At 41.6% G+C, this 16,313-nt stretch overlaps 1 protein-coding gene across 1 annotated transcript in view; it reads left to right on the forward strand.

Moving 5' to 3' along the window:
* Positions 1-353: 353 nt before the first annotated feature.
* pask (PAS domain containing serine/threonine kinase) overlaps positions 354-16,313 on the forward strand; it is a 54,438-nt gene continuing 38,478 nt past the window's right edge. Inside the window, 8 exon segments of the mRNA XM_052017700.1 lie at positions 354-557; positions 1,060-1,271; positions 1,819-1,989; positions 2,694-2,834; positions 12,053-12,187; positions 13,266-13,392; positions 15,876-16,020; positions 16,022-16,058. Coding sequence (XP_051873660.1) covers positions 494-557; positions 1,060-1,271; positions 1,819-1,989; positions 2,694-2,834; positions 12,053-12,187; positions 13,266-13,392; positions 15,876-16,020; positions 16,022-16,058 — 1,032 coding nt within the window. The 5' untranslated portion in view covers positions 354-493.

Raw genomic sequence — 16,313 nt, forward strand, 5'->3', positions numbered from 1 at the left:
AACAATGGTTTACTTACTGATCTTGAGTGATGGTGTGGAATATGTATTGCTGCCTCTGACGATGAATATTTATTTTTTTCTGGTATTGCCCATTACCCCCAAATCATTAGTGCAAATATATTTCCAAGAAACTGTAAACTCCTAATGAAAAGTCATCCATCTTCAACAGCATCTTTTTTTGGAATCTATAGATATTGCCTAATCTGAGTATTTCAAGCATTTTCTGGTTTTGATCTTGGGTATATCTGCATTGTTTTAATTTGTCTTTGCTTGTGCTTACTTTCATCTATGGATTTCAGGTGAATGATTGCGTAGCATTGCTGAAAAACTGCTGGTGCTAAAGATGGATTCAACACTGGGCTGCTTGGATGGCAGATGCAGAGCCTTATCTCCATCGGATAGTTTGGAAAATGGCAAGCGGTCAAGGGCAGAGCTGTTTGGACTTGAAAGGAAGTTGAATGATTCATTTGACCTCAGCAAAACATTTCCACGAATGGCAAAACCTGCCCTCCAGAAGATAGCTCCAGGGACATATTGGAACTTGGAGTCTTTTACTGGTAGGCTTTATTTTGTCATAGTGTGCAGGAATATTCTTTGGTTAGAAGTGCATAGGTTTGTTTCCAATTGCAATAAATTTGAAGGAATTGAAATGCTGATTATTATGTTAATAAATGCACAATAGGAAAATCCACACAGTATTTTATTCCTATGTACAGAGTTGTCTATGTGATGATCTGGGAAGATCTTTGCTATGTTCTTGCCGTGTGTCCTGTTGCCATTCTGGCCTTCAGGATATACTTTAATGCTTGGGCTGCCAGGAGGTTAATGTGATTGATGCTTTCACTTGTCCTTGAGGGGCATGTCGTGAGTGCCCTCTCCTCCATCGGTGGATGTGCATTGGTACAGATTGACAACTTAATGTCTTGCAGGTTGAGGAGGAAGTTGTACGTATTGACCTAGACTCCACTCCTCTTAACAGTAAACTGGGGAGAAAGATGTTAGAAAATATGAAAATAAAAATGACTGATTTTGGCATGACCTTGCCTATTATTCCAACAGGTGATTCTCTGAACTCCTACAGTTATTCTTCTGTGGCTTCTCAAAATCTTCTCTTGCCGAATCTTAGTGGTTCCTTCTCTTGCCCTGGGTCAGCTTCTAATGCATCAAGCAACTTTTGGAATCTTTTAGGAGGTGACAACAACTCAACTCTCCCCACTACAGTTCGGAATCCTAACAAAGCCATACTTACAATAGACGGCCTGACTACAGAGGTATTAGATGAAACCTTGGTTGTTCAGCATTTACTGCTTGATTTTTTTTCATACACTGTATTACCTTTTTTTCTTGTAATAAGCTTCTTAAATTGTTTGTAATAAATTACCAAAGCAGTAAATGTACCTATTCTATCTTATTGAGTTAAAGGCTGGATATGCAGCATACTATGTTATAGTTCGTTCTGATATGCCTTGCATTCATGCGTCTACCACATTCCATTGTGTGTACAGACCAAGCTGGAAATATTTGCTGGAATCTGCAAAGTCTGAGTAAATGACATTTTGCTGAAATACTGTAAAGTTTTAAATGCTGCTTAACACCCCCTTAACCTGGCTCATTTTTAAAATCAATAAAGGAACAGTTCTTTTCCATAACTCCTTTTATTGACCTAGTAGAATCATTATTCTGAGGATAAGAGCAAAGAATCTGATTTTATCCCTCTTGATGCTATGTCATTCTGGGAAGATAGCAATAACTTTACTTTGTCAGTATGGTAGAGCTTGTGATTTTGATGCGCATTTTTTATTCTTCATGCCACCACAGATACTGGTAGCCAATGATGTGGCTTGTAAGCTGCTATGTTATAGTGGCAAAGAACTGATTGGTCAGAAGTTATCTTTACTCATATCAAATTCCAATCATGTGCTGGAAGAGGCACTGTATGAAGAACATCCAGAAGTTGATGGACAAGTTGTGACTGTCTCTGGAAGAGTGGTATGTGGTCATATCAGTACATTCATTGGATGTGCCCACCTTTGTCTTCACCCCAATTCTGTATTTCTAAAGTGGTGCTGACAGTAATACATTTGTTTTACTGTTAACTCTTCATGAATGTTGCTATAAACTATTTCAGAAGAAGGGCTGTTTGAATGGAACCTTCGATAGTATGAAGGTTGGAAGGACTGTATTGTGGGAACAGGACAATCCATTTATGTTCTGTTTCTACATACAACATAAGCAAAGCCTTGCATTCGCAGTGGAATGCAAGGGGTATGATCAGGCCTTAGTATACTGTGGGATTTCTACAGACTGAGGATGGCACTTGATGGGACATTCATGTAATAAGCTTCACAACTGAGTGCCGAGATAACTGGATTGAAGTCTTTCTTGTATTGAATAGAGTCCTGTATTTTAATTACACTGAAAGTAGTTTCTATTAAGACTGTGGCATTCAATCTAATTTGGGAGGGATGGAGATTGATTATTGTGAAGAAAAATGTCCGTCTGAGCTCATGTTGAAAATTTATTATTTGAGGTTTGGAATGGAATTAAGAAACTTCACTGTAGGTTAATGTGAAGAGAATGTGAAATAAGGAAATAAAAAGGAATGAAACTAACCAATAAATTATACTTTAAAAAAACTGCATTCCAGCAATAGTTATCCTTTTTCTCATTCTCTATTGTATTCATGATTCCAGATTGACATTATTGGCAAGGGCGGACTGGAGATACCAGTGTCAGTGTGGATGAAGCGTATGACTGGTGAAGAGAGGCAGTGTTGTGTTGTGGTGATGGAACCTGTGGAGCGACTTACTGCCTCTGTCACATTTGCAGACACTGTAAGTTATCAGCTTAATTTCAGTAAACAGTGGTTGCCTGGTTGTAGTGTGCTACAGAATGCTGCAGGATAGTCCAATAACAACTTGATTAATACACTATGATTAATGCAGTTAAACACCCCCCAAAGTAAATAAGAGAAATGAAACCAGATTGCTGGTGAGCAGAGAAGCATCAACTTGATGGTCCATTGGATTGTGTGTCATTATTAGTAATGATATGTATGCTCCTCCAATATTGTACATCCTGACTTTAATCACTGCACCATTGGCAGTTATACCTTCAATTGTCAAGATCCTAGCCTATGGAATTCCCTTCCTAAAGCTTTCCATTTTTTTTTCTCCCAAAACTTATTTCTTGAATCAACCTTTTCATCAAACACTTTAATATCTGCTTATGTGAATTGGTGACAAACTTTGTTTGATAATGTTCCCAAGATATTCCATAGCTTAGGACCTGGACAACAGAGGGGATAATTGCCATTGATGGAATGATTAAAGTCAGGATGTGCAAGACACTAGAATTGGACAAGCATAAATATCTTGGAGAGTTGCAGACTAGGGGAGGTTCTACCATAACTTCCCTGTTCTGTGCCCTGGAAAATGAAGGCAAGTATCCCGTATGCTGCCTTCACCACCTTATCTATCTGCTTCTACATTCCAGGATCTTTAGGCTTGTACACAGAGGCCCCTCTGTTCCTTAATACGTCACAACACCCTACCGTTCCTTGTGTATGTTTTATTTTATCAAAGTCATGGTTGAGTTTATTGTCACATGCACAGGTGCAATAAAAAACTTATTTGCTGCAGCGTCACGGGCACATAGCATCATGTGAGCAGCATTCACAAGAAAAACATAAATTAAACATAAAATACACACAATTTTTACAAGGACACAATTGGAACAAAAAAAGTTCCATTGTACTGCAAGGTAGTCATAGTGTTGCTGTACTGAGATAATGATTACGGTTGTGCAGGTTGGTTCAAAAACTGAATGGTTGAAGGAAGTAACTGTTCTTGAACCTGGTGGTGTGGGACTCCTGCCCTTTGGTAGCTGGGAGAAGATGGCATTGGACCAGATGGTCTGGGTCTTTGATGATGGATGTTGCCTTCTTAAGGCAGTGCCTCCTGTAGATACTACCAATGGTGGGTAGGGATGTCCCGTAATGTATTGGACTGAGTCTACTTCTCTTTGTAGCTTCTTGCATTCCTGCGCATTTGAATTGCTGTACCAGATCATAATGCAACCAGTCAAGATACTTGCAGCAGTACATCTGTAGAAGTTTGTTAGAAGTTCAGTGGCAAGCCAAACCTCCTTAATTTCCTAAGAAAGTAAAGATGCTGGTGTGCCGCCTTCCTCTTTGCATCTATGTGCTGGACCCAGGGCAGGTCATCCAATATGTTAACACCCAGGAATTTAAAGCTGCTTACTCTCTCTACTGCTGATTTCCCCCAATGTAGATCGATGTATATTCACCCTCCTGCCCCCTTCCTGAAGTCAAAAATCAGCTCTTTAGTTTTACTGACATTGAGCTGGAGATTGCTGTTGTAGTACAACTCAACCAGGTGACCTATCTCACTCCTGTATGTTGACTCATCACCATCTATGATTCATCCGACGACAGTGGTGTCGTCGGCACATAGTCCTCCCACAGTGTATCGCCTTGCACCTGTCAGCATTAAATTCCATCTGCTATTGCTCTGTCCATCTTACCAACTGATTAATATCATTGTGGTCTACAACTATCCTCCTCACTATCAACATGACCACAAATTTTGTCACGTCTGTTAACTTAATAATTGTACCTCCTAAATTCACGTCCAAATCGTTTAATGTATATAACAAACAGCAAGTGTCCCAGCACCAATTTCTTTGGTACACCACTGGTCACAGGCTTCTCGTAAAAACAACCCTCCACCATCATCTTCTGTCTCCTGTTACCAAACCAATTTGCCCATGTGGGACCTTGTCAAAGGCCTTACTTACAGAACTACATCTGCAATGCCCTCAATACCTCTTGTTAGCTCTTCAAGAAATTCAATCAGATTAGTTAGAGAGGATGCCCCCAAAACAAAACCATGCTATTATGTTCGATTAATTGTGTCCCTCAGAATTTTGTCCAATAACTTCCCTTCCACTGACGTTAAGTTCACAGGCTTGTAATTATCTGGCTTTACTCTGTCCATCTTGCCAACTGCCCTTCTTGAATAAGGGTACTACATTTGCTATTCTCCAGTCACCTAGTGCCTCACTTGTGGCCAGTGAAGGTTTAAAAATCTTTCAGGGCCTCAGCAATCACTTCCCTTGCCTCCCATAGCAGCCTGGGATATATCTCATCAGGGCCTGGGGAGTTATTCAACTTCAAGCCCACTTAAACATTGAATACCTCATCTCTATTCATTTAAAACCTCAACTACATCCTTTGGCTCCATAGGAAGCAGAAAATTAATTTTCTTGTTTATGAACTGCAATTGGATGTCACTGAGTTTGAGTCCCTGACCCTCCCACTACTCACAAAACCTCCACCTAATTACCTTTAGTTGCAACTGCTCCTGTGAGTATTTAAGGTACCAAAACACTTGAGGTGGAACAGGAAGTCTTGACAACTTCTGGTCAACATTCCTAGACCAGAATCAGGCTAATTTAGACTATTGTTTATTGACTACAGCTCTGCTTCAATACAATAATTCCAAGCAAGCTTGTCACCAAACTCCGAGACCTAGAACTCAACACCTCCCTCTGTAACTGGATCCTTGACTTTCTAACAAACAGATCACAATCTGAGGATAGGCAGCAATACCTCCAGCAAGATTATTCTCAACACTGGTGCCCCACGAGGCTGTGTCCTCAGCCCTCTACTCCCTATACACTCATGACTGTGTGGCCAGGTTTTGCTCTAACTCCATCTACCAGTTTGCAGATGATACCACTGTAGTAAGCTGTGTCTCAAATAATGATGAGTCGGAGTACAGGAAGGAATGGTGTCATGACAACAACCTTTCCCTCAATGTCAACAAAACAAAAGAGCTGGTCATTGACTTCAGGAAAGGGGGTGGTGTACGTGCACCTGTCTACATCAATGGTGCTGAGGTCGAGAGAATTGAGAGCTTCAAGTTCCTGGGAGTGAACATCACCAACAGCCTGTCCTGGTCAAATCACGTAGATGCCACGGCCAAGAAAGCTCACCAGCGCCTTTACTTCCTCAGGAGGCTAAAGATATTCGGTTTGTCCCCTTTGACTCTCACCAACTTTTACTGATGCACCATAGAAAGCATCCTATCTGGATGCATCATGGCTCAGTACGGCAACTGCTCTGCCCAAGACCGCAAGAAGCTGCAGAGAGTTGTGGACAGAGCCCAGTGCATCACGGACACCAGCCTCCCCTCCTTGGACTCTGTCTTTACCTCTCGTTGTCTTGGTGTAGCAGCCAGCATAATCAAAGACCCCACCCACCCGGGACATTCTCTCTTCTCTCCTCTTCCATCGGGTAGAAGATACAGGAGCCTGAGGGCACGTACCACCAGATTTAAGGACAGCTTCTACCCCCCTGTGATAAGACTATTGAACGGTTCCCTTATAGGATGAGATGGACTTTGACGTCATGATCTACCTTGTTGTGACCTTGCACCTTATTGCACTGCACTTTCTCTGTAGCTGTGACACTTTACTCTGTACTGTTATTGTTTTTTACCTGTAGTACATCAATGCACTCTGTACTAACCCAATGTAACTGCACTGTGTAATGAATTGACCTGTACAATCGGTTTGTAAGACAAGCTTTTCACTGTACCTCGGTACAAATAACAATAACAAACCACTACCAATAATTGTTTACAGTTAAACAAAAATCTGCTATTCCGTTGTTTGGAAATCCTGATGGTCCGACATCTGCCTCACTAGGGCCCCAGTTCCTGCATTCCCGTTGACATACTGGGGCCATGGTTCCTGTGCTCCATTTAAACTTACTGGGTTCATTGGAAAATGAATTACTGTGTAACATCTTAAAAAGTGGGTTAAAAGTGTGTTGGAGTATAAATAAGGATAACATCCAATAGTCTGGATTAGCAGATTTTTTTTTAAAAAACAGCAACTGCAAAGTCCTGAGTGTGCTGGATTAATGGAGTTTACTGTATATGTCTCATTTACTGTTTGCAAGATACTTTGGTGTATGTAAAATAGGTTGCTGTGGTTGCCTTCAAAGCAATAATTCACAAAATAATTCAGAAAATGCAGGAGAAACACCCAGTCATCACCTTGAAATGTTAACCCTGTTTCTCTTTACTCATTAATTGAATATTTACATTTTTTTTATAGTATAGTTCTTACATCTGCAATATTTGCTTTTGTATACTAAGTAATTTATTGGTAGTGAAGCTGTTGATACATCCTGAGAATGTGATTGAGGTATGTAAATATTAGTTTTCTCTTTTTCCTAGTTGCCATTCAATTTGTAGAAACTGATAGTGTTGTGATTAGTTTATCTCTAATTTGTAAAATTTTAGTTCTTTTCCAGCCATCTTTTTAGGCTATATACAGTAACATTCCAATAATCTGCGCTTCAGAAATCTCGATATTTTTGGCTTCTGACTCACCAGGGCTCCAGTTTCTATGTTCTGCTGAAACATGTCAGGACTTCCCACGCACCCCTGAAACTTACCAGGTTCACTGGCAAATTTATTATAATACTGTATAATATCCAAAAAAAACTAACTAAAGGTGTGGTTAGGGTATCCAAAAGTCTGCAAAAATCTGCTGATTAGGCACCACTAAAGTCCTTGACATGGATTAGAAACATAGAGACATAGAAAACCTACAGCACAATTCAGGCCCTTTGGCCCACAAAGCTGTGCCGAACATGTCCCTACCCTAGAAATTACTGGGCTTACCCATAGCCCTCTATTTTATTTAGCTCCATGTACCTACCTAACAGTCTCTTGGAAGACCCTATCATATCCGCCTCCGCCACCGTTTCCGGCAGCCCATTCCACGCACTCACCACTCTCTGAGTAAAAAAAAAACTTACCCCTGACACCTCCTCTATATCTACTCCCCAGCACCTTAAACCTATGTCCTCTCGTGGCCACCATTTCAGCCCTGGGGAAAAGCCTCTGACTATCCACCTGATCAATATCTCTCATCATCTTATACACCTCTATCAGGTCCCCCCTCATCCTCTGTCTCTCCAAGGAGAAAAGGCCGAGTTCCCTCAGCCTTCTTTCATAAGGCATGCTCTGCATTCCAGGCAGCATCCTTGTAAATCTCCTCTGTACGCTCTCTATGGCTTCCACATCTTTCCTGTAGTGAGCCGACCAGAGCTGAGCACAATCCTCCAAGTGGGGTCTGACTAGGGACCTATATAGGTGCAACAATACCTCTCGGCTCCTAAATTCAATTCCCCGATTGATGAAGGACAATACACCATATGCCTTCTTAACCACAGAGTCAACCTGTGCAGCCGCTTTGAGCGTCCTATGGACTCGGACCCCAAGATCCCTCTGATCCTCCACACTGCCAAGAGTCCTACCATTAATACTATATTCCGCCAATATATTTGACCTACCAAAATGAACCACTTCACACTTATCTGGGTTGAGCTGCATCTGCCACTTCTCAGCCCAACTTTGCATCCTATCTATGTCCTTCTGTAACCTCTGACAGCCCTCCAAACTATCCACAACACCCCCAACCTTCGTGTCATCTGCAAACTTACTAACCCACCCCTCCACTTCCTCATCCAGGTCATTTATAAAAATCACAAAGTGCAAGGGTCCCAGTACAGACCCCTAAGGTACACCACTGGTCACCAACCTCCACTCAGAATACGACCCTTCAACAACCACTCTTTGCCTCCTGTGGGCCAGCCAGTTCTGGATCCACACTGCAATGTCCCCTCGGATCCCATGTCTCCTCACCTTCTCCATAAGCCTCGCATGGGGTACCTTATCAAACGCCTTGCTGAAATCCATATACACTACATCTACTGCTCTCCCTTCATTGATGTGCTTAGTCACATCCTCCAAAAAATTCAATCAGGCTCGTAAGGCAGGACCTGCCCTTGACAAAGCCATGCTGACTATTTCTAATCATATTATACCTCTCCAAATGTTCATAAATCCTGTCTCTCAGGATCTTCTCCATCAGCTTACCAACCACTGAGGTAAGACTCACCGGTCTATAATTCCCTGGGCTATCCCTACTCCCCTTCTCGAATAAGGGAACAACATCCACAACCCTCCAATCTTCCAGAACCTCTCCCGTCTCCATCGACGATGTAAAGATCATCGTCAGAGGCTCCGCAATCTCCTCCCTCGCCTCCCACAGCAACCTGGGGTACATCTCATCCGGTCCCGGTGACTTATCTAACTTGATGCTTTCCAAAAGTTTCAGCACCACCTCTTTTCTAATATCTACATGCTCAAGCTTTTCAGGCCGCTGCATGTCCCCACTACAATCCCCTAGATCCTTTTCCGTAGTGAATACTAACGTAAAGTATTCATTAAGTACCTCTGCTATTTCCTCCGGATCCATAGGCACTTTCCCACTGCTGCACTTGATAGGCCCTATCCTTTTGCATCTCATCTTCTTACTCTTCATGTACTTGTAGAATGCCTTGGGGTTTTCCTTAATCCTGCCCGCCAAGGCCTTCTCATGTCCCCTTCTGGCTCACCTAATCTCTTTCTTAAGTTCCTTCCTTTTAGCCTTGTACTCTTCCAGATCTCTAACATTACCTAGCTCTCTGTACCTTTTGTATGCTTTTCTTTTCCTTTTGACTAGATTTATTATAGCCTTTGTACACCACGGTTCCTGTATCCTCTTGTGACTCCCCTGTCTCATCGGAACATGTCTATGCAGAACTCCACACAAATACCCCCTGAATATTTGCCACAAATCTTCCGTACTTCTCCCAGAGAACATCTGTTCCCAATTTAATCTTCCAAGTTCCTGCCTGAGAGCCTCATAATTCCCTTTACTCCAAGTAAACGCCTTTCTAGTCTGTCTGTTCCTATGTCTCTCCGGTGCTAACGTAAAGGAGATAGTGATCATAATTCTATCACCAAAATGTTCACCCACTGAGAGATCTGACACCTGACCAGGTTCATTTCCCAATATCAAATCAAGCACAGCCTCTCCTCTTGTAGGTCTATCTACATACTGTGTCAAGAACCCTTCCTGAACACCCCTAACAAACTCCACCCCATTCTAAACCCCTCACTGGCTGGAGATGCCAGTCGATGTTTGGGAAATTAAAATTCCCCATCACAACAACTCTGTTATTCTCACACCTTTCTAGGATCTGCTTCCCTATCTGCTCCTCAATAACCCTGTCACTATTGGGCGGCCTATAAAAAAAACACACAGTAAAGTTATCGACCCCTTCCTGTTCCTAACCTCCACCCACAGAGACTCCGTAGACAATCCCTGCACAACGTCCACCTTTTCTGCAGCCGTGACACTATCTCTGATCAACAGTACCCCTCCCCCACCTCTTTTGCCTCCTTCCCTGTCCTTCCCAAAACATCTAAAACCCGGCACTTGAATCAACCATTCCAGTCCTGGAGCCACCCAAGTCTCAGTAATGGCCACCACATCATAGCTCCAAGTATCGATCCAAGCTCTAAGCTCATCCACCTTGTTCACAATACTCCTTGCATTAAAATAGACACATCTCAAGCCTCTCTGAACACTTCCCTTCTCTATCACCTGCCTGTGGTACTTCTAGCTTCCTCTATTTGAGAGCCAAACACCTCTTCCCCAGTTTCTCCAGTTACAGATCCCACCCCCCAACAATTCTAGTTTAAACTCTCCCTAACAGTCTTAGCAAACCTCCCCGCCAGTATGTTGGTCCCTGGGATTCAAGTGCAACCCGTCCTCTTTGAACAGGTCATACCTTCCCCAAAAGAGGCCCCAATGATCCAGAAAACTGAATCCCTGCTCCTTACTCCAATCCCTCAACCACGCGTTTAACCTCCTCCTCAATCTGTTCCTATACCCACTGTCGCTTAGCACGGGCAGTAATCTGGAAATTACTACCTTTGAGGTCCTGCTTCTCAACTTCCTTCCTAATTCTGTATAGTGCCTTTTCAGGAGCTCATTCCTCTCCCTACCTATGTCGTTGGTACCAATATGTACCACGACCTCTGGCTATTCTCCCTCCCCCTTCAGGATATCTTGGACGTGATCTGAAACATCCTGGACCCTGGCACCTGGGAGGCAAACTACCTTCCGAGTTTCTTTCCGCATCCACAGAATCGCTTGTCTGCCCACCTAACTATAGAGTCCCCTATCACTAGTGCCCTCCTCACTCCTTCCCTACCCATCTGAGCCACAGGGCTGGGTTCTGTGCCAGATACACTGCCACTGTTGCTTCCCCCAGGTAGGCTGTCTCCCCCAACATTACTCAAACAGGAGTACTTATTGTCAAGGGGTACAGCCACAGGGGTACTCTCTAGTCCCTTCCCCTTCCCCTTTCACTTCCCCGTCCCCTTCCCCTTCCCCTTTCCCCTTCCCCTTCCCCTTCCCCTTCCCCTTCCCTTCCCCTTCACTTTCCCCTTTCCCTTCCCCTTCCCTTCCCCTTCCCTTCCCGACTGTGACCCAATTGCCTGATGTCAATGGTCCCGGCGTGACCACCTGCCTATAACTCCTCTCTATCACCTCCTCACTCTCCCTGACCAGACGAAGGTCATCAAGCTGCATCTCCACTTCCCTAACACGGTCCCTCAGGAGCTGCAGCTCGACACGCCGGGCACAGATGTAGCCTTCCCAGAGGCAGGGAGACTCCGGGAACTCCCACATCTGATACAGGAAACCGCACTCATACCCTTTCCTTTCCGCAAGTCACCTACCTTTCCTTGCCCCTTTACGCCGAAGCCCCTTGAGCCAAAGCCCAGAACGCTCTGCTCCCTCTCGCTCTGCTGCCTGCTCTGACGCTGCCCGCTGGATAGGGCGGATCGCTTTTTAAACAGCCCGCACCTTACCTGCTGCCGTCACACACCTGTGCAGTCCAGTCCCCACTATTCCCGATTAAAACTTATTTAAAAACTTATAAAACAGAACCTTACTCAACTAAACCTTACAATAAAAACTCTATACAAAAAAAAGGAAAACTTATCTGTCCCAATTATTGGAGTTCTACTGTATTATAGTTTGCGGATGCCCAAATGCAGCATATTGCATTCATTTTGGGATTATTTAACAGTAAAATTAATGTTCCTTTCTTTAGGGCAGAATTTTATCATGTGACACACCATTTGCCTATCTCCATGGTTACGCAGCTGCAGAGGAGATTGTTGGCTTTTCAATAACTGATGTCATTCCTTCAGTAAAGATACCTTCGTCTTGTAAGAAGATACCAAAGGTTTGAAACTGTTGAATGTGAATGTAGTGAAATAAGACTGATGATCAGGCTGAGTTTTAGTGTAAGAAATCCTTCTGAAATGTAAAAATAATAGTGTGCATTGGATTGTTATCCCACATTTTTCATCTTGAATGGATATTTTGAAGCTGTAGATGCAAAAAGATTTCACCCTACTGCTCACATCACTGGTAATTTCCCAACTGACTTTTTTCTTTTCCCACTTTCTAACTGTCCAATAAGCATTTGGTTTTTCTGTCTTTTCATTTCTAACTGAGGTGATCTTTATTCCCTCCTGTTGCTTTAGATCACACATCTGCCATCGAAGATAGTTTTTTTTTTCTTGAACAAAAATGAATGATCATAAAAAGTTTTATTTCAGCCTGTAATTTTTCAACAATTAGTTTGAGTAAGTTTGTTTAGAAAATATGGAGATCATATGTTTAAATACCGTGCAGGTGTTTTGAATAGAGTCGGAATTTAACCAAATCCCAGAAATGCTTATTTGAAATGCATGAACTGGTCCGTCCCTTGAATGCTTTGGCTGAGAGAAAAATCTGAAGGTGGTATTAAAATAAACCAGGATTTTGTTCGGAGACACGAGAGACTGCAAATGTTGGAATCTGGAGCAAAAAACAGACTGCTGGAAGAACAGTGGGCCAAGCAGCATCTGTGGAGGTAAATGGACTGTTATCATTTCAGGTTGAGACCCTGCATAAGGACTCATGCAGGGTCTCAACCTGAAACATCGACCTTACTTTTGCTTCCATGGGTGCTGCTCAGCCCACTGAGATCCTCCACAGTTTGCTATTTTGTTCCAGAATTTTGTTTTCTGCCCAAGAAGCATTTTGTTCATCATTACAGTACATTGTTACGGCAATACCAAACTAACTCTTACAGATACTTCCTTTTGTCACAGAAATAGATAGATATTTCATAATAATAAAAAAAAATTAGGGAAAATGTTGTAATATTCAATAAAATGCCATTGATGGAAAGCAGCAAGACTTGGAGGTGCAGGTGCTTCAGAAATGGATGAATTGCTGGGTGATTTCCTCACTTTCTAGTGGATCTCTTTCAGAATTTGAAAATTCAGCGAGCAGTTGGTAGAGCAAAAGATGGCAGCACTTTTCCTCTCAGTATTAAACTCAGTCTTGAAGTCCCAAAGGATCACGGCACTGGAGTTCAGAACTATATTCAGGTTGCAGGTAGAGTATAAAAAGCTTTTTGGTACATACTGTGTTTTATAGACTATGTGGCTTTTTGGGGGAGAAAACAAGACAACAAGAATGAAATATAAGTAGTTCTTAATTGAAATATATTTTCTCTTAGAAGTCAATGTTGTGGGGTCTCTTACCAATCCGATTACAGAACTAGAGATTGGTGAATAAAATCCCATAGCCTTCTCTTATTTGTGACTTCTATGGTGTAGGAAAACTATTTTGTTTTATAAAATAGGTTGTTTCACATCCAGCTTGCAGTATCCATGGAAGTAGATGCATCTTAGGCCCAAATCTTAACTAAATCTTCTGGCTCAGCTGCTCCCTTCACATTCCTTTCAACCCTATCCTGTCCACTCCTATCACCTCCCCCAATTCATTCTTTTATCTGCTTTGATTTCAATCTGCAGCCACTGGTGTAATTGGGAAAAATGGCCATAGGCTTGATAAATGTCATTGATTATATAAATCTACATTAAATGGTTTGAATGTGGGTAACAAGTACTAAGCATATATCGACACAATTTGGTTAAAGAACTAGAAAAATTAAAACCAAGGGATTTTAATTGAGATCTTCAAAATAATGAAGATTTGGTCCATGTGGATAGATTACTTGAACTGGATAGTCTCTGGAGGACCAGTAAACTAGTACGTGTGTAAAAGTAACTGAGAATGTAAGAGTTAATGTTGTTCAGCTTGTTGTGGCCTAACTATAGTTGAGATGCATGATCTCCAGGTGTCTTGTGTAAATCAAAAAAGTAGTTAGTTAAAGGAATATCCTGTCTTTGCAATAATCGGTTGTCCTTGGAGCTTGGAGTCTGGAGCTGTCTGTGACTTCAGATTGTAACATGATGAACTGCTGCTGAGTTACAAAGCGCTTAAAGATAAGGAAAATAACTGATAATGAAGTGAAGAGTAAATCATTCTAATTAAGAAAAAATAAATCATTAGAATAGCTTGGTATGTGAAACTTAACACATAGGCTTCTTTGTTTTAAGTATAAAAGAGGGACCCTGGCATTGAATCTTTGAGTGAGTCTAATACAGAGCCTGGGTTACACTGTTTACTCTTTCTTTGTATCCCTCACTCCTGCTAGCATTATACTAATAAAGCATTAATCATAAGTTCTTTGGTTCTGCTGTTGTCTGATTTATCGCGTTGACTTTTACACGTGTCATGTAAATGCAGAAAGTAAAACAATGTTGGAAATACTCAGCAGGTCAGGCAGTATCTGTGGTGTGAGGAACAGTTAATGTTTCAAGTAAATGGCCTTTTATAAATATTTTCTTTTCGGATGCTGCCTGACCTGTTGAGTATTCTGTTTTTTTTTTGTGATTTGACATAAAAGTTAAGTCTCAAGCGTGCATCTTTTTGTAAAGTTATTGACTTAAGGAACAGATCATCAGTTTATGCAGTGAATCTGGATTTGCTGCAGGTTGTCAAAGGGAGCTGGATGAGTTCCTGACTGTTGCTGAATAATGCATACAAAGATAAATGCCTACTTATGGGTGCATCACTCAGTCACAATGATCTGAAAATAGAAGAGGTTAACAAATATGTGATGTAATTAGAAATGACAGGAAGGGGGCAGTTGAGACTCAAGCCTTTTCACCTGGTACATTAAAACAGTAGTTTTATGTGACTGAATGGTAAGGTGTCTGTGAGCTCCAAAGGACCAACATCATGTGTAGGTTCTAAAATAGTCTAAAACTGGCTTCATACCATCTGGTCTTCTGAATCCTTCACTTTGTTTTATTTCATAATGGGCTTTTTGTCTTTACATTCCAATTCACCTCATAATAAAGTAAACAGTACAATTCATCTTTCTTCTGTGGTATTATAGAGTCTAAGAATATAGAAGGAGATTATTCATCCCACTGTAATTGTAACAATTCTTTAATTGACCTAGCCAATTAGTTCTATTCCCCTGTTCTCTCTTCTTTAGATCTGCAGTAATCCCCTCTGAATGCTACTATTGAACCAGTTTTTGGGGAATGCATTCCAGTACCTAACTACTTTCTGTCTTAAAAGCAAACATTCTGCTTCATTCTCCCTAGTGGTTTTGCCAATTATCTTGAATTTATGTCACCTTGTTAAGGACATTTTGCCTGTTCATTTTGCAATGGTGTCACTATTTTTCTGTGTCTCCTCCTGATTTTTCTTTAAATTTTTGATCTAATCTTTTTTAACTTATTTTCATTTCTTTTGGGTATGATGAAATGAATTTTAGAACAGAGCTGCTGGGCTCTGCAATTAAATTCATCCAATGGAACTGAGAAGGAAATGTCTTATCCCTCAGCAGCTCTCTTCAGATCCTTTATAACCACAACCCATCCATAAGAGTTTCTGGAAGCAGAAAACAGGTGCTTTCAATGAGTCCAGTTAACACTAAGTGGGCTGTGTTTTCTAACATTAGTTTATTGAGTCCTCAAATACTTTGTTTTTAATGATGACTTTATCTTTATTCTCAGCTGAATCTCCGGATGATGTGAATCAAGCAATTACAGACCCAGAGATGGTTTTTTCAGGAGTTTTGTGGGTTTTTACCACCATAACTGGACTGATCACTCTTCTGCCGGATGGAACTATCCATAGTTTGAATGATAACTTTGCTCTATGTGTTTGGCTATAAGAAAACACAGTTGTTGGGCAAGGTAAGATGCTGAAAGCTTAGTGAGGCACTAGGGCAACTGTGCTTGCGCCTGCTAGAGGATCTACTCAAATAGTCTTAAAACATTCCAGCAACACTTATATTTATATAGCACTTTAAATAAGCCCTTCACAGAAAATCATCAAACACAAATTGATGTCGCATCACTTAAAGAGAAATGAGAAGAGCAAAACTGCATCTCTTAAGAGAAAGAGAGGTAAGGAAGAAATTCCAGACCTTGAGGCCTTAAACTGAAAGC

Source organism: Pristis pectinata, chromosome 6, assembly GCF_009764475.1.
Source record: "Pristis pectinata isolate sPriPec2 chromosome 6, sPriPec2.1.pri, whole genome shotgun sequence".
Classification (NCBI taxonomy): Eukaryota; Metazoa; Chordata; class Chondrichthyes; order Rhinopristiformes; family Pristidae; genus Pristis; species Pristis pectinata.